The sequence below is a fragment of the Phocoena phocoena genome, chromosome 1 (assembly GCF_963924675.1).
Source record: "Phocoena phocoena chromosome 1, mPhoPho1.1, whole genome shotgun sequence".
NCBI classification, from domain to species: Eukaryota; Metazoa; Chordata; class Mammalia; order Artiodactyla; family Phocoenidae; genus Phocoena; species Phocoena phocoena.
The window spans coordinates 75,259,572-75,285,143 of record NC_089219.1 but is presented as its reverse complement, the minus strand read 5'-3'; the positions used below and the strand labels follow the sequence as shown (position 1 = coordinate 75,285,143).

At 39.7% G+C, this 25,572-nt stretch overlaps 1 protein-coding gene across 1 annotated transcript in view; it reads left to right on the top strand.

The window, feature by feature from the left end:
* The window catches only part of DDAH1 (dimethylarginine dimethylaminohydrolase 1), a 161,464-nt gene that overhangs the window by 112,848 nt on the left and 23,044 nt on the right, over positions 1 to 25,572 (top strand). Inside the window, exons 3-4 of the mRNA XM_065879304.1 lie at positions 4,466 to 4,539; positions 5,344 to 5,463. Of these exons, the coding sequence (XP_065735376.1) occupies positions 4,466 to 4,539; positions 5,344 to 5,463 (194 nt within the window). The remainder of the gene's footprint in view (positions 1 to 4,465; positions 4,540 to 5,343; positions 5,464 to 25,572) is intronic.

The following is a 25,572-nucleotide window of genomic DNA, read 5'->3' as shown; positions in this document are numbered from 1 at the left end:
GAAAACTGAGATAGTGTTGTGATATTAAGATCTTTATCTGCTTGGCTTCTCATTCATACCTAATGTGTGGTCCTACCTTCTATTTCCTACTTCTCGATTTTTTCCCTTTTTAAAAATTGTAGTAAAATATATATAACACAAAATTTGCCATTTTAACATTTTTCTGTGTACAATTTGAGTGGCATTAATTACATTCACAACATTGTACAAACATCACCACTCAATTTTTAGATTACGCAGTTGAGTAAGAACCAAAATCTGGAGCGCTTCCCATACACTCTGTGTGTTCTTCCTTCTGTAACTCAGAGCTTCATTAATAATTCATCAGGAAATGGACAGAAGGAAAGAGGTTTCCAACTCCAGTTCTGCTGGGAAATCTGTCAGTCAAGCAAACAGCTACTGGTAGAAGTTGTTTCAGTCCTATTTCTCTTAAATAGACAACATCAACTTACCTCTACTTTCATTTATTTATTTTTGTGAAATATGGAACATATAAAAAAGAGTTATAAAATGTTTATGTACAGTTTAAAGACCAATAATAAAAATGATCACCTGAGTACCTAACACCTGGCTTAAGAAATAGAACATTGCCAGGACCATGGAAGCCCCACTCCCAAACTTTCTCTCCTCCCAGCTTGAGGTAGCCTGAATTTTGTGTTAATCACTGTCTTGTCTTTCTTTGAGTTTTACCTCAATATGTGCATTCCTAAAATTATATGTTGTTTAGTTTCGCTTTTCTCATGGCTTCTGTAATTAGGGTGATACTGTATGAACTCTTGTGTGATTTTTATACCGTTGATCTAACTTGATCCATGTAGCTGGAGTTCATTCATTTTCACTGCTGTGTGGAATTCCATGGTAAGAATACCGAATGATGTATTTATTCATTTTACTGTTGGTGTATGTTTGAGTGCTTTTCAGTTTTTGTCTACTATCTTCAATGCTGCTATGTACAGTCTTGTGTGTGTCTCTTGGGGACGTGTATAAGAGTTTCTCTAAAGTAAACAGCTAGAAATGGAATTTCAGGTGGTGAACTCTTATTTTGATTCAATGATTATGTGATTTTTTTCTTTAATCTATTGATGCGGTTAATTACATTAATTGATTTTCTGATATCAATGGTCAAAGTTTACATCCCTGGGATGAAATCAAACTTGATGAAGATATAGTCTCTTTTTATTAGTGTTGTATTTAGTGTGTATTTAATTGTTTAATTATCTAAACAATTAGATAATTGTTTAAGATTTTGTTTCTGTGGCCTATAATTTTTCTTTTTTGTTATCCTTGTCTGGCTTTGATTGAAGCTATGTTAACCTCATATGAAATGTATTAGGGAATATTTCCTATGTTTCTGTTCTCTAAAATCAGTACAACTTTAATTGTGCATTCCTTGAACTTTGGTAGAACTTACCTATAAACAGGCCCTGTGGACCTGGTGCTTTCTTTGTGGGGAGATGTTAAACCAGTTCTGTTTCTGTAATGATTATATGACTATTGAGGTTTTTCTGAGCCAGTTTTGGTGAGTTTTGTTTTCTGAGACTTTATTTATTTTATCTAAGTTTTTAAAATGTTGGCTATAAAGTTATTCATATTTTCTTAATATCTGTTTTAAGTTTCACGACAACTACAGCTATGTCCCCTTTTCGTTCATAATGTTTTTTTGTGCCTTCTATTTCTTGCCAGAGATCTGTCAATTTTATTAATCTTTTCAGAGAACCAACTTTGGGCTTTATTGAACCCTCTCTCTTATATGTTTCCTTTTCTCTTCCTGTTTCTACCTGTATTTCCTTCCTTCAAATTCCTTTGTTTTTATTGTTCTTTTTTCCTTGAATTTCAAGGTGGAATTTTTTTCTCTTTAATTTTGAACCTTTCTTCTTAAAGTAAGCATTTAAGGCTGTAAAGCTTTTCAAGTACAGCTTTAGCTGAATCCTTTGTGTTTTGATATGAATATTTTTGTTATCATTAATTCCAAATATTTTCTGATTTCCATTATGATTTATTCTTTGGCTTATTAGTGGATAATGATGTTTTTTTAAAAAAACATATTGATCATTATTATAAGTTGCTGGGATACCAACTCATTATTGTGATAATTGATAAATATAAAGGAAAGACTCAAGCATTTAGCCTATCTTTTCTTTGTGAATTCTATTTCAAGTAGACCAAATACTTGATTGAGAAAAGTTTTTATTTTTAGAATTCTAGCCAGTAATTGTAGATCCCTAATAAAACAATGGACCTGTGCAATGATCATCAAAGGATATAAAAACTTTTATATGAGGGACTTCCCTGGCGGTCCAGTGGTTAAGAGTCCACACTCCCAATGCAGAGGGCACGGGTTCAATCCCTGGTCGGGGAACTAAGATCCTGCATGCCACACGGTGGGAAAAAAAAAAAAAGATAAAGGAATGAAACAACAATTTTAAAAAAATGAGTGGGGGACTTTATAATGGAGGAATCCGGCTGGTACCACCTGAACACACTGATCATTCTAGCATCACTGAAAGTGTGACAGTCAGTCATGTGCCTCAGGATGTGATGCAGTAGAAGTACAGCCCCACCTCTGAAGTAGTCCTATCAAAAAAAAAAAAAAAATTGAACAAGAATCTAAAGAAGCATCTACATAGACTATCAGTTTGCCAAAAAATACAAAGGATAAAGGAACAATTTAATGTTAGATGGTACACAAGGAAGCAATCAACCAAATCCAGACTGTAGGAAAATCAGTAGGACAAATGACCTGATATCTCCTATGAAAGAATGAGGTAAGGAAGGAAAAAAAAAAAAAAAGAGGGTGAATTGGTATAGAAGAAAATGACATAAGAGACTTAACACCAAAAAAAAAGCCTTTTTCATATTTTGATTCCAGTACTTCAGTTGTTTTTATCAGGAAGACCATTTAAAGGAGATAGCCCACCATACTGCTAGCAACAGAAGTCCAACTTAAACTTACTTTTTAAAGAGATAAGCAGTTTGTGTTTCTTTGTACGTTCCTATCTCACCTTACTCTTTTAAAATGGAAATCATGTGTATGGCCCACTGTAAATGCATTTAAATTTGCTTAATGCATTAAATGTTTTTCTTAAAAATGTAAATCTAATTTATGAATCTATATTTATCTTAAGACAATTAAGGAAATTTGATTTTTTTAAAAATTTCAACTGACTCTTTTAATAAAGTAAGTAATACTTTTGTTAAGTAAAGGATCTTTCTCTTACTTAAGTTTTGATTTGTATGTAGTGAGTTTTCTTAAGGGACAACACAATCATACCATTACCAAAAACACTGTCAACATGCCGTCAACAATTCCTGTGTCTGCTAAGAGCATAAGCCAATGGAATTTATCATAACATCATTTGACCTATGTCTTTTATAGGGACACCACGAAGATAAAAGTTGTAATAGCTGTAAAGTCTATCAAGCAATTCTTTCTCCATGGCTACACTTCTTGTACTTGTTCTGAGGCAAAATATATACTGATTTCTCTTGGAATTTTTTATCCACATTTTATGTCGAATTCTTTTCCCAAGAATTAAGGGAGGATAAGAATTCTTACATTTATGTATTGCCTAACTCTATCTGCTATAATTGATTTCTTGCCTATAACTAGGAGACCATTTTTACTTAATGTTTTGCCTTCTGAGAAGAAAAATTGTAGAATTTCAGAAAAGCCAAATAAGTAGAAAGTTTCATTCTTCTAAACTTTAGTGCTTTGTAGATAGGCACTATCTACATCAACCTTTGATGGTTGATTTGAAATAAATGGGTGTATTGTTTTAAAAACAGCTGTTAGAGCTCAGACCTGAAGACCAGGCAGCACTAAACTCACTTTACCCAGATGGTTTCTTCAGCCCTTATATCAACATTATAGAAAAAGGTATTTGAGCTGATCAAGACTGTCTAGTATTGTTCTTTTAGGGGGAAAAAAGGAAGCTCTGCTAACTTGTCATTGCTATTGCTTAATTTCTGATTACAGGTTATTAATGTGTTTAATTCTATGGTTTCCTAAATAAAAACTTTATTCTCTTACTGTGGTAAAATATACATAACATAAAATTTACCATTTAACCACTTTTAAATGTACAGTTCAGGGTTATTAACTGCATTCACGTTGTGCAACTATCACCACCATCCATCTCCAGCACTTTTCTGCCTTCCCGAAATGAAACGTCATACCCATTAAACACTGACTCCCCATTTCCCCCCTCCCCCCTCCCCTGCATCAGCCCCTGGCAATCACCATTCTACTTTCTGCCTCTATGAATTTGAAAAAGTTTATTTTTAAAGGCAATAATTTGAAACCAGATTTGTGTAAAGAGAGCAGGGGTCAGAGTACAAGTGGAGCTGCCCCTCTACGGTAGGAAAGAACTGTGTGATGCTTTAAGGTCTCCATTTATAGATAGAGAAGTAGTACGCCGTCTCTGTGGTGCCACCCACTGACTGTGTTCCATGACATTTATTACAGGCAGAGAGTTTTTTGTGGGCCTTTCCAAAAGGACAAATCAACGAGGTGCTGAAATCTTGGCTGATACTTTTAAGGTAGGTAAAGGATAATTTATGCCTGACACAGAGTAACTACCTAATAAACATTCATAGACCCACTGAATCAATATGTCATGAATAACGGTATTTATATGTCACAGGCTTTGCAAAATAATTCCTAATGTTTGTATGCTTGCTAGAAGTTTTAGAAGCTAGAACTTAATAAATAGGCTTCATGGGACTCCCACAGCAGCAACAGACAAAGTTATCATGGACATCTGTTTTCTCCCAGTGTATACTCATACAACCACCTGGCAGGTGTTTCTGGCACAATCAATGACTTTAAAAAAAAAATCTGGAGTCCCAATTGCCTCTAACATGAAATGTGGATTTTTCAGATTGGAATCAAAGATCACCTGTACTTGGGTGCCTACTGTGTGCTGGAAACTCGGCTAGGCATTGCACATACATCCTCCCAAGGTCCCTTTACTCTATTGATCATTAGCAGATTGGCTCACCAGACTGCTTAGGAAGGGATGTAATCCCCAAAAAGCTCTGTTCCCCATGACGATGTGAGGCTCTTGTTTACACAGGATATTCATCCTTCCAGAGTAGCCCACTACATAGGTCAGCCAGTGAAGCTGTTGACGCAGTCACACGTCGGGAAGGGGGCTCTGCACTTTCTTTTTAGAAGCGATCTTCACTTAACTGGCAATATCCAAACTTGTGGGTCCCAGTTTTCCTTCCAGATGTTCAGGGACCCTGGCAGCCTCCAGAAGAGCAAGAATGTTTTGAGCAGATTTGAATGCGTTTTAGAATTATTCTGAAATGACAAACGACTTGTTTCTATTATATGCATAGGACTATGCGGTCTCCACAGTCCCAGTGGTCGAAGCTTTGCACTTGAAGAGTTTCTGCAGCATGGCTGGGCCTAACCTAATCGCAATTGGATCCAGTGAATCTGCACAGAAGGCTCTCAAGGTAAATATAAAACTTTGCTCTTTCTAAAGGCAGTAGGTGGTGCCTGCCGCATGGTTTTTCTAATTCTGTCTACTGGGTGGACAGCAAGCAAGGGTGGCAGGGAGAGAACAGGCTGGTACTTGAGCTTTCTGTGATGTACACTGTCACGACCTCACATTTATCAGGAACTGGGAACACCTAATAAGTACTCTTCCTGGGAAGTACGCTTATAGGAAGAGTTCTTCACTGGTGAACCATTCTTACTTACACACCAGGTTACCTGGAAAAGCCGATTCAGAAAAATAAATACCAAACTCATCACAGTTATCTCTTCTGGGGAAAAGGAAGGCATCCCACCAGTAGAGCTCTTTGTAATGTTTTATCTAAGTCAGGTAATTGGTACACATGGGGTCATTACATTATTCTTATCCTTTTGTCTTCTGAACTATTTCATAATAATCTTTTAGAAAGACATGATTCAGAAGAACCTAAAAATCTTAACTTCTTCATTTGCATTGGAATACTTAAATTTTAGGAAAGGAAATTTTCTTATTTCACAGATAGGAAAGGAAAGTCCAGAAAAATTACAACTTGCCTTGGGTCACATAGCTAGATTGAGAGTGGAAATCACTGATACTGAAGAAGACCTTCCATCGTTACAGTGCTTTACAGTTCAAAGGCACATTTCGTCTCTGTAACTAACAACCTGGGAGATTATCTGGACACTTCATAAGGGCAAAAACTATGTCTGTTTTGCTCACCACGTGCGCCTTTGTGCTTGGCCCATGGTGGTCCTTAAATAAAGAGACTGATGAATAAATGAATGCGGGAGGTGGTTTTATCTCTATTTTGCAGTTAAGAACTAGATCGAGTGGCTCGCCCCAGATCGCAAGGCTAATACTAAATGGTGGGCTGGGACTACTTTTTGCCCCCTCCTCTCAGGTGGTCCTGCACTACACATGACTTATTAGAGGGCCAAGACAGTAACTCCTCTTAGGCAAAGAGAGGAAGTCTCTGTGCCCCAAGGTATACAATTTATTTTTTTGCCCTATCAGGTCTTTACTCTTCTGCCTCAGTGCTAGACTTGGTATGGTTTGCCTGGGAAGCAATCATTGCCTCCCACTTACTGACTTTCCCCTTTGCATGATCTGCGACTTCTTCAGTCAGCTCACTTGGCCTTTCTTCCTTTTCTCAAACTGTATCTCTGATTGTATTTCTAGGACCTTTAACAATTCTTGTTGAACAGTCTACCTCAGAATTTGAATTTGGGGCTTTTTCTGTTGCCTTTAGAGAATGTCTTTTGTTCTGTTCCAGCTGGAAGGCTATGTCAACTTTCTGCATATTAAAAAAAAATGGTGTCTTGAAGGAAAACATCTGATGAATGGTGTTACTTAGAGGATCTAGAAAGATTATATTTCTCCTCAGGGACTAACTGTGGTTTCCCTCCATGGCAGCTGGGTTGGTCTGCACATGTCTGAAATTGATTACAAGAGAAGGAAAAGGCTGAAGTTGGTCTGTACTGTGTCTTTGTGTGAATTAGCAGAAAGAACCTCTCTGGGTAGACAAACTAGAAAAAGTAGCCCCATCTGCCATTTTGGGTAAACTAGGTCCCTAACTCAAATAGCTTGGTCTCTAACCAATAGGTCCCTAACTCAAATTGGTCCCTAACTTAAATAATCTGGAGAAACTAACATATAACAAACTAAGAGATAATACAATATGGTTAACTAGCACTGTTATATGAAATAGCCCTAACTATTATTCAGAGGAGAAGAGGAAACTCTTGAGGTTTAGATATTCAGAGAAAACTTCACGAAGAAAATGTGGCTAGATGTGGGTCTTGAAGGATTTATCAGGGTGGGATTCAGTGAGAGAGTGTTACAGGTGGGGACATGGAATAAGCAAAAACTAAGCAAAATATATTCATGAGATGTGGGCAAACTAGCCCAACTAATGAAGAGTTTTCTTGTGGGCTCCCAGATAGCTGGATGGGGCAGGTGACGTCTAAAGAGGTTGGGACGTAAAAGTGAGCAAGAGATGAGTTTATCTCCATGAAGTAGGAGTCTGGGTACCCACAGGCTCTGAGCAAAAGAGGCTGTATTGCTACAGAGGTGTTGGACCATCATTTCTTTTGCAAAAAAAAAAAAAAAAAAAATGGAGGGGAAAGACCCTGCAATCAGAAAAGAGGGCCACTGATGACCTGAAAAAAGAAAGCCAAGCCCCAAGTCCCATTGTATGCCTTGGCAACTCACTCACATTTCTCCCTTAATCTTTCCTTTCCCATTGTCAAGTCCTCTAAGACCACATCTTTTAAGGGCATCCTATGAGGACTTTATAGTCCTCCTTCCTTTATAAAGTTCATTTGAGTTAGTGTTAATAGTGATGTTCACTCTAAACTTGAAACCTTCTGTGTCAGAAGCTATAAATAATCCTCACTGACTAGAAAGACATTTTTGGAGATTGAATTTTCCATCAGCAAATGTGCTTCATAAACTATGGGCCTGTGGAGTTAGCAAATGCCCACCCGCCATGTTCCTAGCATCAAAAAGGTTCTCTTCCCTTGTAGCAAAAGCAGGAGAGCAAAGCAAACTGAAGAATAATGAGATCTCCATGAGGGCATGTTCTCAGGTCAGAAATAGGTGGGTTGGTGAAATTCAGATTTAGTGAATTGAACTGCTTATTTATTTGCGAACAGTTTGGGCTCCTGCATTAAATCAATCAGTAAAATTGATAGTGGGTAAGTCCTACTACTAATTTGGACATATAAATACTGATATAGACAGGCAGGAAGACAAATGGACAGAGACAAATACATCATTTACAAGTAATGAAAGCGTATTTTCTCCATTTCGCAAGTGAAAATACTGAGAACAGATGAAATAAGGCATTTTGAATAGGATTTCATGGTTCCAGAATCAGATTTCCTGGACCCTGATTCTCCTCTCCCCACTTGCCCACCCTACTCCATATCCATTCTTTTTCTGTTGGAAAGACTTTTCTAATTATTTTGCCATGGATTGTTCTAGCTAATCTCCCTCTTTATCCTCCCCTCTCTCCAACTATTCCCCTCTTCCCATTTTTTGCTATTATCAGGATCTGACCTGTTTCAGGGAAGATATGAGTTTGGTCTCAGATATCTGTTTTTCCTTTGAAAATCTTGATGTCTCGGTCTTGTCTCTGTAGAGAAAACCCCTGGCCACTTGGGCCTTTCTTCGAAGGGCATAGCATTTAGACAGAGGTGAATTGTGCCTTCCTGTGCCACACACTGAAAGCCTGATTGCGTCCTACATCTGTCACTGCTTGCTGGGTACTTGCTTCCTTCAGAGTCTATAAAACTACTTCTTGCATATTCTTGCAAAGCTGAGAGCCCAAGGGTTTCTGGGTAGTCTTATTGCATTTGAAACACTTTGTAATGGGTTGCAATCTATTCTTGGTTAATGAAGTGGGTTCTTATAGAGATAGTCATCATGCCTGTCTCGGTTGTAGTAGATTTAATAGTGTATGCATTGTATATTTAAATGAAATAATCTATCTAGCAATTCTCTGCTAAAAAGCCCAGAATGCAGAGTACATTTAATACACACTTAACACAGAGATTATCTAATACAGGGAAGGAAGAAAGGAGGACCTATTATTACCATATTTTACTGTTGATATGGCCAAAGTACTGGAGATTAGGTTGATTTGAAATTACTAAAGATATTTGATACCAAGTCTTACCCTACAAATACTATTATCTAAGCAAAATTAGCCTTTAGAGCAATCTGCCCTTGCTATAGTTTTTCTCCCACACTTTTCATCATTGCCTTTGTGCCCCTGGGCAATCACTACCTTCATCCTGCTCTAGCTATAAAAGAAAATACTATAAGAGTAATTAATTCGTGTGTAGGCAGTAGATCTACTAGTACTCTTGCAGGAGGAATGTTTGTCTTCTCAAAAAGATGAGAACTCCAGTTGCCACCCAGCTGGAACTACTGCTCACAAACATAATTTAAGCAACAGAAGCCAACCTCCAAAAAGTACATATTATATTATCTCATTCACTTAAAGTTAAACAAGAGATAAAACTACTCTGTGCTGTTAGCAGTCAGAATAGTAGTTACTTTAAAAAGAGGGAGGGAGGGCTTCCCTGATGGCGCAGTGGTTGAGAGTCTGCCTGCCAATGCAGGGGACGCGGGTTCGTGCCCCGGTCCGGGAAGATCCCACATGCCATGGAGCGGCTGGGCCCGTGAGCCATGACCGCGGAGCCTGCGCGTCCAGAGCCTGTGCTCCACAGCAGGAGAGGCCACAACAATGAGAGGCCCGCGTACTGCAAAAAAAAAAAAAGAGGGAGGGAGTCATGGTGTGGAGGGCCATCTTGTATGTTACACTTTAATTTTTAAAGTTTAATAAAAATACATATATTGTTGGAAGTGGGCTGTGATTAACTTACAGAAATAATTCTCCAGTAGCTGGGTCTAAGTCTCAGATCCCTGCTTTATCGCCTATATGATGCCTTTCTTGTCCATAGACTAGCCTGGTGGTGTTGTTTTTTAACTAAGGAAAAAAAGACAAACTTGGTACCTCCTGACCAATATCTCCCCGTTTCCCCTTGTCTGCCGGTCTTTGTAAACCTTAAATATATACAATTTTTAATTGTCCTTTGTATGTCAGTAAAGTTGGGGAGGAAAAAAGACATGATAAAGAGTAGATTTGCACCACATCTCACCTGTTCTTTTTCTAGATCTGTGACAAAATTGACTTGCTTTCCAGAAACCTGGATTAATTACATGCTCTCTGTCACGGGACAGATCATAATTCTTGCCCTCAGGAGGGACTCACAGTAATGATTTTTAACTCAGTCTCCTTGGTAGCATTCAGCCTTCCAGCCAGCTGCCGGGGGGAAGAGAAAGGAAGGAAGGAAGGACAAAGGGAGGGAGTGAGGGAGAGAAGGAAAGGAGGTTGGGAAGAGTGACACTTAGCTAAAACGTTCCTGAAACTAATCAGATGAGGAAGCTGCCGCTCTACCCAAGCTTGGAGCTCCAGGAACTTGTGGTACTGACATGTTGTCGGGTGGGGAGTGGGGTGTATCATCTGCTGGCCGGGAGGCAAGAGGCGCATCCCCACCTTCCTAACCTAACCCCACACAGGAGACCAGGTATTTTCTCCGTAGGGCATCTGCAGTTTTATTTAGTGGCCTTTCTTTTATTAATAATTTTATTCTTTTGTATCACAGTGAATTATTGTTTAGGAAGACTTTTAATAGAAGTACTAAAAGGATGTGGTAAGAAAAGAATTATGAGATCACCACTCCATTTTTTGTGCCTTTGTCATATAAATGGAACTGAAATATAGTACATGGAATTCCAGTATGCTTGTAATTTTGATTAAAATGATCATAATGCATTTGAATGGAAATGTCTTTAAGTTTTTTATCTACTTCCTGAAATAACGAATTACATTTGTAAGATTCCTTGAATGAGGACATAGGCTGCTTGCTTTAAGCTAATTTAAATGGCATAGGATACAGCGTGTTTTTCTTTTGAATGACTATATAATAGAGGTCACTCAGTACTTCTTCTCGTTTTGACTCAGCTTCAGCATTGATTTTATGTCCAAAAATGCCCATGTTATTTTATAGGTGGTCATATAAAACATGAAGATGGAAAAACCCTTGATGTGTTTGGATTTTGTATGTTTTTTTAATTGCCTGGAATTTCCTTTAATGACAACTGGAACAGCAAGAGCAAAAACCAAAAGACAGAATGAGAGGTAACTAGTATCAACAGGGTGATTGAAATAGAAAAATAAAGACTTTGCATTTTCATTTGTTGCCACAGGGAATTACAGTCTGTAGCCACAAGATTTCCCGCTTTGGGTCTATACTGTGAAGGGCAAATTGACAATCCATTGCAGGTTTAATTTAGTCTCAGTATCAGGTTGTCTGTTCCAGTTGTATTCACCAGATCCACAAGACAATAACTTTTTAAAAAAATAATCTACCATGCCTGAATTAAGAAATTAAAACACAAAAATCAAATAGACTCTGAGTTTGTAACAACTGTTTATGCTTCTTTTCCTAGCAGCAGTTGCCTTATCTGACAATATTCCCAGAGCTGTATGCCAACAAGGCTGGCAAGGCCAAATAAAATGCTTTGGCATGATAGGGCAATAAATAATCTGAAGCTGTGAGACCAAAACAGCCTTGCTGATTATCAGCAGCAATGCCCAAGGCAGGAAGAAGGCAAAATTAGCCAAGTAGGAGAAAGGGAAAAATAATTTTTTTTCTCTTGAAAAAAAATTATTATTTTTTTCTCTTGAAAAAAAATTATTTTTTTTCTCTTGAAAAAAAATTATTATTTCAAGAAAATGTCAAAGAAAAAAAAGGAAAAATTATATTTAAAGCACTGTTAATTCCATCCATTATACGATGGACATCAAAAAGTATTCAACAGGCTCTATGGGATGTCATTGCAGGAGCTCAAGCATCTTGTTAGGTGGTTGAGCAAATGGCCTTTTAAGGGGTCTTTCAATCCAAGACTCTTGCTTACTAAAGAAAAAGCCTCTGAGTGACCTTAAATTAGTGGTTCCCGGTGAGAGATGTGGATTAAAATCTCCTCAAGAACTTTCTGAAAACACACTGCCCTGGGCCTATCTCAGAAAATTCTGATGCTCTGGGTCTGGTATCCAGGCCAGGCATCTGCATTTTTTAAAATTTATTTTATTGAAGTATAGTTGATTTACAATCTTGTGTTATTTCTGCTGTACAGCAAAGTGATTCAGTTATACATATATATATATACATACACATTTTTTTTCGTATTCTTTTCCATTATGATTTATCATAGGCTATTGAATATAGGTCCCTGTGCAAGATGGTAGGACCTTGTTGTTTATCCATTCTATATGTAATAGTTTGCATCTGCTATTCCCAAACTCCCAATCCTTCTCTCCCCGACCCGCTCCCCCTTGGCAACCACACGTCTGTCCTCTACCAAGCATCTGCACTTTTAAAAGCACCACAGGTGATTCTGGTGCACAGACTAGGTTGAAAGCCATTGCCTTTAAGGATTCCTACAACTTCCAAAAGCACCTAGCTTAGGATCCTGAATAATGTGCACCACTAGAAGCAATCACTATGTCTATAATAGAGGTACAAAAGAACATCTTCCAAACAGCAGTAAAAGTTAGGGAAAGTGTCCAAATTAAAAACCATCGAAAGTTAGGAACTCCTTATTCTTTTGCTGCCTAGAGTTCAACTTTGTATAGCTTAAAATACAACACCTAACTGGTTAGTAACTTGAATGGCATCACTCAATCCATTTGGTATGCTAAAATTTTTTATTAAAATATTCTGAGTTATTCAAGAAACAAGAAAAATCTCAAATAAACCACCTAACCTTACACCTAAAGGAACTAGAGAAAGAAGGACAAACAAAACCCAAAGTTAGCAGAAGGAAAGAAATCATAAAGATAAGAGGAGAAATAAATAGAAACAAAGAAAACAATAGCAAAGATCAATAAAACTAAAAGCTGGTTCTTTGAGAAGGTAAACAAAATTGATAAACCTTTAGCCAGACTCATCAAGAAAAAGAGGGAGAGGACTCAAATCAATAAAATTAGAAATGAAAAAGGAGAAGTTACAACAGACACCGCAGAAATACAAAGCATCCTAAGAGACTACTACAAGCAACTCTATGCCAATAAAATGGACAACCTGAAAGAAATGGACAAATTCTTAGAGAGGTATAACCTTCCAAGACTGAACCAGGAAAAAATAGAAAATATGAACAGACCAATCACAAGTAGTGAAATTGAAACTGTGATAGAAAATCTTCCAGCAAGCATAAGTCCAGGACCAGATGGCTTCACAGGTGAATTCTATCAAACATTTAGAGAAGAGCTAACAGCTGTCTTTCTTGAACTCTTCTAAAAAATTGCAGAGGGGGCTTCCCTGGTGGTGCAGTGGTTGGGAGTCCACCTGCCGATGCGGGGGATGCGGGTTCGTGCCCCGGTCCGGGAAGATCCCACATGCTGCGGAGCGGCTAGGTCCGTGAGTCATGGCCACTGAGCCTGCGCGTCCGGAACCTGTGCTCCGCCACAACAGTGAGAGGCCCGTGTACCACAAAAAAAAAAAAAAAAAATTGCAGAGGAAGGAACACTCCCAAATTCATTCTACGAGGCGACCATCACCCTGATACCAAAACCAGATAAAGATACTACAAAAAAAGAAAATTACAGACCAATATCACTGATGAATATAGATGCAAAAACCCTCAACAAAATACAGCAGAATCCAACAGCACATTAAAAGAATCATACACCATGATCAAGTGGGATTTATCCCAGGGATGCAAGGATTCTTCAATATACGCAAATCAATGTGATACACCATATTAAAAAACTGAAGAATAAAAACCATATGATCATCTCAATAGATGCAGGAAAAGCTTTTGAAAAAGTTCAACACCAATTTATGATAAAAACTCTCCAGAAAGTGGGTATAGAGGGAAGCTACCTCAACATAAAAAAGGCCATATACGACAAACCCACAGCAAACACCATTCTCAATGGTGAAAAGCTGAAAACATTTCCTCTCAGATCAGGAACAAGACAAGGATGTCCACTCTCACCACTATTATTCAACATAGTTTTGGAAGTCCCAGTCACGGCAGTCAGAGAAGAAAAAGAAATAAAAGGAATACAAATTGGAAAAGAAGAAGTAAAAGTGTCACTGTTTGCAGATGACAGGATACTATACATAGAGAATCCTAAAGATGCCACCAGAAAACTACTAGAGCTGATCAATGAATTTGGTAAAGATGCAGGATACAAGCTTAATGTACAGAAATCTTTTGCATTCCTAGACACTTTTGCATTCCTAACAACAAAAGATCAGAAAGAGAAATTAAGGAAACAATCCCATTCACCGTTGCAACAAAAAGAATAAAATACCTACGAATAAACCTACCTAAGGACGTCAAAGACCTGTACTCAGAAAACTATAAGACACTGATGAAAGAAATCTAAGATGACACAAGCAGATGGAGAGACATACCATGTTCTTGGATTGGAAGAATCAATATTATGAAAGTGACTATACTACCCAAAGCAATCTACAGATTCAATGCAATCCCTATCAAATTACCAATGGCATTTTTTACAGAATTAGAACAAAAAATGTTAAAATTTGTATGAAGACACTAAAGACCCCGAATAGCCAAAGCAGTCTTGAAGGAAAAAAAATGGAGCTGGAGGAAGCAGACTCCCTGACTACAACACTACAGTAATCAAGACAATATGGTATTTGCACAAAAACAGAAATATAGATCAATGGAACAAGATAGAAAGCCCAGAGATAAACCCACGCACCTATAGTCAACTAATCTATGGCAAAGGAGGCAAGGATATACAATGGAGAAAAGATAGTCTCTTCAATAAGTGGTTATGGGTAAACTGGACAGCTACATGTGAAAGAATGTAATTAGAACACTCCCTAACACCATACACAAAAATAAACTCAAAATGGATTCAAGACCTAAATGTAAGACCGGACACTATAAAACTCTTAGAGGAAAACATAGGAAGAACACTCTTTGACATAAATCACAGCAAGATCTTTTTTGATCCACCTCCTAGAGTAATGGAAATAAAAACAAAAACAAACAAATGGGACCTAACGAAACATAAAAGCTTTTGCACAGCAAAGGAAACCATAAACAAAATGAAAAGACAACCCTCAGAATGGGAGAAAATATTTGCAAATGAATCAACGGACAAAGGATTAATCTCCAAAATATGTAAACAGCTCATGCAGCTCAATATTAAAAAAAGCAAACAACCCAATCACAAAATGGGCAGAAGACCTAAATAGACATTTCTCCAAAGAAGACATACAGATGGCCAAGTGGCTCATGAAAAGCTGCTCAACATCACTAATTATTAGAGAAATGCAAATCAAAACTACAATGAGGTATCACCTCACACCAGTTAGAATGGGCATCCTCAGAAAATCTACAAACAACAAATGCTAGAGATGGTGTGGAGAAAAGGGAACCCTCTTGCTCTGTTGGTGGGAATGTAAACTGATGCAGCCACTATGGAGAACAGCATGGAGGTTCCTTAAAAAACTAAAGATAGAATTACTATATGACCCAGCAATCCCACTATTGGTCATATACCCAGAGAAAACCATAATGCACCCCAGTGTTCCTTGCAGCACTATTTACAATAGCCAGGTCGTGGAAGCAACCTAAATGCCCATCGTCAGACGAATGGATAAAGAAGATGTGGTACATATATACAATGGAATATTACTCAGCCATAAAAAGGAGCACAATTGAGTCATTTGTAGAGACGTGGATGGACCTAGAGACTGTCATACAGAGTGAAGTAAGTCAGAAAGAGAAAAACAAGTATCGTATATTAACGCATATATGTGGAATCTAGAAAAATGGTACAGATGAACCAGTTTGCAGGGCAGAAATAGAGACACAGATGTAGAGAACAAACATATGGGCACAAAGCAGGGAAAGCAGCAGTGGGGGTGGGGGTGGTGGGATGAATTGGGAGATTGGGATTGACATGTATACACTAATATGTGTAAAATGGATAACAAATAAGAACGTGCTGTATAAAAAATAAGTAAAATAAAATTCTAAATAAATATTCTGAGTTATCAAAAATCACTCATTTTATCATTTTCTGAGAATAGGAAATTTGCATTTGGCTTATGTTTCCATACCCTCTCCCCCAACACATACACACAGAAAAATCTAACAGGACCTGATCCTGATGTACAGAGATGTGTGTCAAAGAGGAAAAATAAAGTTAAACTTCATACTGATATTAGAGAACTTACTTTTAAAAATAATCATATGTTGATTCTACTAAAGAAGCATGGCTGTCAAAAGGGCCAAAATGGATTTGAGGGCAAAGCAGAGAACTTAGAATCCAAATTCACAGGTTGTCCTTCTGGCTCTGCCTCCTGCTGTCCCTGTGTGACCCCTGTCTCCTGTACTCAGTCTTGTCCTGAAAAACCAAAGTTGAAACAGCCTCTCTAGGGAATGAGAGCTTCGTTCCTCCTCATTGGAAATTTCATGACAGGCAGTCAAGGTGAAGGACTGTGTCTCAAACTTGGCAAAAAGTAGCAACCATTTAATTATAAAGCGCCCAATGATATAGATAGTTCCAAAGTGGGTTCACTGTAGACTCTTGACCACTGTGACATCGTCCTTTCAGTGGCTGTAAGTGATAGAAGACTTGCGCTTAGCTGAGTTTTTCATGCCTGCTTAAGGATAGAAAAGCGCAGAAGTCTCCATCCTAGTTCCATTTTTATTTGAGGAGGCTTCAATTGCATATATAACTATTAATTTTGATATCTGACAAACAACATCATATCCTAATTGATACATAAAAGTCTGATAGAAAGAAAAAAAAAAGGGTTTCCAAAACCTTTTATTGCCGTCTCTTCTGCAAAAGAGGCTTTTCAAAAGGTGATTGAAAAGAGAGCACAGGGCTTCTCTGGTGGTGAAGTGGTTGAGAGTCCGCCTGCCAATGCAGGGGACGCGGGTTCGTGCCCGGGTCCAGGAGGATCCCACATGCCACGGAGCAGCTGGGCACGTGAGCTATGACCTCTGAGCCTGTGCGTCCAGAGCCTGTGCTCTGCAACGGGAGAGGCCACAACAGTGAGAGGCGTGCTCTGCAGCAGAAGAGGCCACAACAGCGAGAGGCCTGCGTACCGCAAAAAAAAAAAAAAAAAAGAGCACAGCTGAGTTTGAAGCTCGGGCTTCTTGAACATCATCAGCAATTTATTGAGCATCAACTGTATGAAAGACAGTGTCTCACACACGGGGACACTGAGATGAATGAGAAACAGTCTCTGCCCTCAAGACCCTTCCAGTTGAACTGGAGAAACAGAACAGTGTCGGTGTAAGATAAGGCAAACGCCTACTAAATGGTCCAAGGTCCTAGTAGAAGTGATGGGAGTTCCGAGGATGGAGTGATCACAGGAGGTGAGAGCCAAAGTCTGGGTGGACCGGAATGAACAGCAAGCCATATACGGGCACAGAGGATGAGTGGTCACTACAAACAAGATGACTGGGGGGATAGCTATTTTATAATCAGCAGACAGTGGCTAGAACAAGGGGTATGTGCAGGGAAAGAAAGAGATTTAAGGTCTAAGCAATAAGCTGGGGCTGGTCCAAAAGTAAAGGAATTGGGGTCTTCTTATCTGCAGGCTGTGGGGAGCCACTCAAAGTTTTTTTAAGCAAAGGTGTAAAAGGTGGTGTTTCAAAAAGATCCGTCTGACATTATGCCTGGAATGATCAACAGGAAGAAAGATTAGCGGTAATAAAACTAGTTAGGTACCATCATACAGTCTGGAAATAAAGGACAGGAGGGTCTGGACTGGGGAAGCAGGCGTGAAAATGAAGAGCCCCGTGCAGGAGGTGAGTTCTATGTAGAGAAATAACAGAACATTGTAACTGATGGGCTTGAAAGGGCAGGGGTAGGAAAAGGAGCAGGTCAACACTTGGACAGATATTTATAGAACTCCTGTTGTGTACCAGGCACTGTACTAGGCCCTAGGGAACAATGATCAACAAAATGACTTCAGAAATGACTACTAGATGGGGCGCCTTTGGTGGAATTCTCGGAAAAGAGTTCAAACTCTCACTGTCACCGTGAATTCAGTTCTCTCCATCAACACAGGAACAAACCACAGAAAATTGGTGGGCAGAATGTGTTGCTGGATCTCACTGAGCTAGATTCACAGTTTGAGAACTGAGCTGTACTCAGACACATCCAACTGACAGCAACTCTGGTAGACGTCCTTCGTCTAAGCTTGTAAGACACTTAACGGGGTTGGCTTCCATTTCAGTGTCCATTGGCAGCACACAGCAGCTCATCTGAATTTGGAGTCTCTGTCCTTTACCCTTTTCCATTTCTTTTTTATTATCTTTCTACTCACTCTCAAAGCACACGAAAAAAATCACTTTAACATTTGCATGCCCTCCATCTCCAGCGGGGTCCTATTGTTTCTTGGCTGAATTGAGTTGGCAGAAGACTGCAAAACACCCAGGATGATTTCTGCCTCATGGGATGAAACTGTACATCACAGCATGACCTATGTGACAGTCTCACCAGGCCAACACCAGTACTCTTGATGTGGAACAGATTAGGAAATGTGTCAGTTGAGCTGGAGGGAGAATGGTTGAGTTTTGGGTTACTGTTTCTCCGTGGACATCACATGTATTAAATGCCCTAGGTGTTGATGAGTATCTTATTGCTTGGCTGAAGGTTAATAAAGCATATGGTAAAACATAGACACTAAATTAGAAGTGACATTTTAACCCTAAATTATTCTCCAGCTTCTGGGGAATACATCCACACTGCCAGATACAATACTGGGATTTCAGCCATCCTTAGACATAATGACATGCAAGAGAAACAAATTAAAAGTAAATTTGGGGTAGGGGGGATAAATTTGGAGTTTGGGATTAAAATATACACACTACTATATATAAAATAGATAACCAACAAGAACCTACTTTATAGCACAGGGATCTATACTCAATATCTTGTAATAACGTATAAGGGAAAAGAATCTAAAAATGAATATATATATTCATATATATATGAATAAGTGAATCGCTTTGTTGTACACCGGAAATTAACACAATATTGTAAATCAACTATATTTCACTAAAAATTTTTTTTAATTGTAAGAAAAAAAGTAAATTTGCCACCGCCTTCTTGCAAAACCACTCCAGTAATACTACCCTGCTCTTAATAATTGCTTACTGTTTCTCCTTGTTTTCATCTTTCAAAATGTCACATTAGTCCAGCAACCTTTAAGAGTATTTCTAAATCTGTTTTTCATTTATGGTCACTGAATGCCGCAGTTGGCCCGGTATTACCCAAACACTACCTGTCTACAGATGTAAAAAGCTTTGGAGATAGGTTACAACAAGCCATTCTCTTTTATCTCTTTCTGAAGTGGAACCAAATTCAAAGCCGTGACCACATATCCAGAGGTGACTCTTGGTACACAGTTTCCAAAAAAAAGCCTATTAGGAGCTAAGTAAAAGGTGTTGAATCTGCTACGTTCTGTGCACATTTTCTAATCGTCCATTTCTTTTTCCATCCATACCCTGGCAAGTGATAATAGTTCAATATAGATTAGCTACTAGTAGTTGTAATATTAGTAGTGGTAATATGTGTCATGATGATGTTAATTTAATTGGAAAACCCTAAGTTAGTGGTTTTTAAACTTTAGCGTACCCAAGAATCACACAGAGTGCACATTTGAAACGCACATCACACTTCTGGGGTTCACCACAAGAAATTCTGATTCGGCAACCCCGGCATGGAGCCCAGGAACCACTGCATGATTCAGAGGCAGGTAATCTGTAGACCACACTGTGAGAAGCACTGACTCTGGAGTTCACCAGACATCAGTTTCTGTACATTAGCATTTGAGGGCAGGGGGAGAAGATTCATGCTAAAAGTAAACTGCATGTGTCTTTGGACAGAAAATGCCATTTAATATTCAGCATAGTATCTTATTGAATAACATAACTGGCACTGCAGAGAAATAACTCTCATGTAATAGAAAACCATGCAAAACTTCACTAGATTATTGAAATACAAGTGCCTATGAAAAGCTAATTTTCTTTAAAATACTGTGTCATTTTAGGGGGAAATGCTTCCAGAATAAACGATATCATGTGTTCCATCTATTGCCTTTCTCTCTGTTGATAACATTTGCATATTAAAATACAGTATATCTACAGTGAGTGCCTATTGCTCTAATTCTCATTAGGCACGTAGGCTCTTAGACTTGAATAGAAAAGTCTGAAGGTGTGAAGTCCTGTGGCTTGAAAACAAGCAGGACACTAAATTCTTCAACTAGGAATAGTGGAAAGAGGAAGGAAACTCAGATGTTCACTTGGGTAGGAAGTTGTGTGGTCCCATCCATGAGCTTGTTAGGGAGAATTTGAGAAGGGCCCCTGGAGAACACCCAAAGCTGATTAAAACTGGATCTTCAGTACAAGTATTGATTGCACAGAAGGATGTGGCACGAGCGCCAACTGGCAGCTCTTCTTTGCTGTTCACTGAAGGTTGAGCTCTGAGTGAATGTGTGTTATAGGAAATTGCATCAGAAGATTTTAGGAGGATTTTAAGAGTTACTGAAATGCCAAAATGCACTGCTGAAAGATCAGTCATTCATTCAGTCAACTTGTAACGAGTATGTATTGAGCGCCTACCCCATGCCAAGCCCTGCACTGAGGGCCAGTGATATGCCTGTGCCTCACTGGAAGCTTCTAATAATCATCTGTCCGCCTGAGATGGCTTGGATACCTTGACTCAATTAAATCCAAACAGTATGTCAATCACCTAAAGGGGCAGAATAGTGGGGATGTAAAAAATATTACTCTCTGAACCAATTGATGACCAACTGAGTCAGTTGCCTTCTCCAACTTCCATACTACCCTTCCTTCTTATTAACTGAACCTTGAGTTTTAAATGAGCACATTTCCGGGACTTCCCTGTGTGGTGCAGTGGTTAAGAATTCGCCTGCCAATGCAGGGGACATGGCTTCAAGCCCTGGTCCGGGAAGATCCCATATGCCGTGGAGCAACTAAGCCCATGCGCCACAACTACTGATCCTGTACTCTAGAGCCCGTGAGCCACAACTACTGAGCCCACGTGCCACAACTACTGAAGCCCACATGCCTAGAGCCCGTGCTCCGCAACAAGAGAAGCCACCACAATGAGAAGCACAAGCACCACAACGAAGAGTAGCCCCTGCTCACCACAACTGGAGAAAGCCCGCATGCAGCAACGAAGACCCAACACAGCCAAAAATAAATAAATTTATTTATTTATTTAAAATATATATATATGAGCACATTGCCACTTGAAATAGCGTCCACATTTCTCAGCTTTCTTTGTCCTACGTATAACAATGAGACTAAGTATTGCCCGATGATATGAAAGTAGAGGTGCTCTGTATGAGATCCAGGAAGCCTGGATTTGAAAGGAAAGAGTTGTGCCCTTCTCCCCTTCCTGAATCTTGAGAAAGGGATGTGATAGAGCATAAACAACTATTTTATACCATGAGGACAAGGGCTGTATCCCAGATATGACACAGCAAAAAGCTAGAAGAACTTCAGCCCATGGTGACTGTCAAGTCACTATACTGTGCTACAACCTCAAAACACCTTTCACACGAGAGAGAAATAAAGTTTTAAAAGTTGTTTTGAGGAGGCAGGTACTTTCTGTCACAACCAAATTTAGTTCTCAGTGATAAAAATCTATCTTCACTAGCCATGAACAGAAAACCCAGTTCAAGCTGGCCGAAACAGTGGAAGAGAGTTACTGGTCCATGTAGTTCTGAAGTAATACAGACTTTAGGGTAGGTTTGATGGGTCTGCTTAGTGATGCTGTCAAAGAACCAGATTCCTTTCCTCTCTCTTCACCTTCCACAGATGAGCTTCATTATAAAGCTGGCCCCTCTTCAGGGGAGCACAGTGTTGCCAGCAGCTCCTGGCTAATTGCCTCTTCACACACAATCAGGGAGGGAGACATGAGTCCTCTCAGAAAAGTAAGGAAGCTTCTTTCAGATCTTGTCCATTCTTAATAGTCCAGACCGATCATCTGTCCATCCCTGAGCCACTAATATAACCAGGGGGTGAATTTCTCTGGAGCTGCAGTTTCCTGACTGCATCGAGGCACACTGGGGCACCACAAACAAACTCACAGGGGCACCACGGCAGAAATTTAAATTTTTCAAAAAGAACACAGATATACCTGTCAGACATCACACACAATTCTACTATTAAGTTGTTTGGACCTAACTACTTAATAAACAAAAGTGTTAGATTTGTAGGGGTTTATTTTATTTGTTGGTTTGGGTTTGGGTTTCGTTTTTTCTTTCTTGGCCTAAAGGCACCATGAAAATATTAATGAGACACTTACAGGTACTGTGAACCAAGAAAGGAACCTTTGGCCTAGAGTCTCAGTCCTGGAGTCAGAGGTGGAATTAGCTTCCCCCAGATTATGGGGGCTGCACAGAGAGGTGTGGATTTACAAGTGAAAACTGGGATGATTGCTAAGAAAGCAGAGACTAGACATGTGGGAGGCAACCACAATGTCCATAGGCCCTTGGAAGAGCTAAACCCTGCATTCTTCTTACGAGAGAATTGCCTTTGTTTAGGAAAATACAATAAGTCCTTTGGGGTGAAAGGTGAGACCCTTGAAGGCTTGGGATCAGCAGGAGATAATACAGCAAAAGAGAAAGCAAAACGTCCTTTGTTAGAAGTAATAGGAATGTGGAGATAGGGAAAGAGGAGAGAAAAGGGAAAGAGAAGAGATCTGAACCACAAACCAGAGTTGTCAAGTCTTTGAAGAACACCAGCATTTCGTATTCTATTTTAAGTGTCTATATTACTGCAATATTCCAACCTGCCAAACTTGAGAAAAATCTATTACCCAGGTGAATAGGGTTTTCTTTTTCAGGAAATCAAAGAAAGGCTGAGGTCCCTGCTTACATTGACATCATTTAAAAGAGGAATAGCACCTGTAAAATAATTGTGTCCCTGCAGGGATCTAATTCAGTGGAGCCAGACAACAGGAGAATAACCTGCCTCCTTTCCCCTACCACCCTCTGCCCCCCAAATTAGTAGAAATTATAGAGAGGGCACAGAATAGTGGTTCTCAATCCTGTCTACATATCTAGAGTCACCTGGGGAAGCATTTAAAAAGAAACAGTGACGTTTTTCCCCACCCTAGACCAAGTAAATAAAAAATCTCTACAGTTGGGGCTCAGAAATCTATATATTTTTTAAAGCTCCCCAGATGATTATAACGTGTAGCCAAGGTTGAGAACCACTGGTCTAGGACATTCCACAAATCAAGGAATAGACCTTGAAGGGAAGAGAGACTCCTTAACTTGGGAGTGGAGGAGGGGTTGATATGGTTCCTCTTTGTCCCACTTGAATTCTTTTTTTTTTTTCTTAATTTATTTATTTTTGGCTGCGTTGGGTCTTCGTTGCTGGGCTCGCGGGCTTTCTCTAGTTGAGGCGAGCGGGGGCTACTCTTCATTGCGGTGCACAGGCTTCTCATTGCGGTGGCTTCTCTTGTTGCAGAGCATGGGCTCTAGGCAGGCTTCAGTAGTTGTGGCTCACGGGCTTCAGTAGTTGTGGCACACGGGCTCAGTAGTTGTGGCTCGTGGGCTCTAGAGCACAGGCTGAGTAGTTGTGGCACACGAGCTTAGTTGCTCCGCGGCATGTGGGATCTTCCCGGACCAGGGCTCGAACCCGTGTCCCCTGCATTGGCAGGTGGATTCTCAACAACTGAGCCACCAGGGAAGCTCCATGTCCCACTTAAATTCTCTCCACCAAACCAAGATCTCTAGAAAAGGCCTGGACTGAGTCGTGAGATCCAGGATCTAGTCCTAGCTTTGCAGTTCACTACCTTTGCGTGATTTGAGGTAAGTCACTTAATTTTTTATCTCTCCGAACCTCCGTAAAAGAGAAGTGGGCTTGATAAAATGACGTCACTTTTCCAAGTTCTCAGAGTACCTTATCAGCATTCACTGTCTGACACTAACAAAGGCCAAATCAGAAGGAAACCACGATTTCTCCTCCCCATTTCAGAAACGTAAAACCTGAAATGCAGAGAGCCCAGGTAACTCCCCACACAAGAGCAGGTGAGGTGAGGACGGCTGCTTTCTTCATCAGCCATGGTTTGGTTGTCATTTACAGGGGATTTGGGTTTCTTGTACAGGATATGTGGAGACAGCAGTGTTTTTCTTAAATACCAATCCATTTCTTATCAGGGATCTTATTAACTCTGAGGAAGAATAGAAGAGTAAATGGTATACTTATTTGGAAGTTTGATTTCTCTCTCTTTCTTTTTCTGGTTGTTTTTCCTGCTGTCTCTCATAAGTATCTGCTCTTCTTTTAAAATATGAATAGATTTGATAGCTTTCTCCTAAAAACAGTGATTCTCAACCAGAGACAAATTTGCCCCTCCCTCCCACCCAGGGGAGCATCCAAAAATATCTGCAGATATTTTTGTCATAATGTGGGGGGCGGGGAAGTGGGTGCTCCTGGCATGTAGTGGGTAGAAGCCAGGGATGCTGCTAAATATCCTACAATACACAGGACAGTCCTCACAACAAAGAATTATCCAGCCCAAAATGTCAATAGTGCTGAGGTTAAGAAAACCCGTCCTAAAACGTGAATGAGATCTGCCACCCCTGTTTCACAGGAATTTCAGTTTCTGAGCATATCACAGTTAAGGTGCTTTTATCCCTGATGCATTTAGCGACAGCAGTGACTCCTGAAGATCAAGTAGCTCATGACAGCAAGAGTGTTCTTCAGTAGGAGGGAATTAAATAGCTGTATAAAATCCCAATATTTATTCAGTTTTTGTGTAACATTATTTACAGGCATTGGAACTACTTATGGGCAAAAATGTCATAACTGTAAGACAATCACAGAAATTGCCTTCATGAGTACAAAACCTGCAGAGGCTTTTGTTTCCAGACTTTGAGAGAAGTGGACTTTGGGACCTCTAGAAATTGAGATGTTCAGGCTCCTTCACTGACAAGTTCCATGGGAGATAAACAGGTTTTGTTTTAAGTATGTATATGTGTAAAAAATGATCTGAAGGACTCACATCAAACTTAATAGTGGTTTCCCATAGGGAAAGGGAAAAGAGAAAAGAGAAAGATGGGTTAGAGGGGGAGAAACAGAACTTCATCTTTTCCTTTTTTTTTTTTTTTTTAAAGAAGATATTGCGGGTAGGAGTTTATTAATTAATTAATTAATTTTTGCTGTGCTGGGTCTTTGTCTCTGTGCGAGGGCTCCCTCCAGTCACGGCAAGTGGGGGCCACTCTTCATCGCGGTGCGCGGGCCTCTCACTGTTGTGGCCTCTCCCGTTGCAGAGCACAGGCTCCAGACGCGCAGGCTCAGCAGTTGTGGCTCACGGGCCCAGCCGCTCCGCGGCATGTGGGATCCTCCCAGACCAGGGCTCGAACCCGTGTCCCCTGCACTAGCAGGCAGACTCCCAACCACTGCGCCACCAGGGAAGCCCCATCATTTTTTATAAATCAGCTTTATTGAAATATAATTTCTGTAC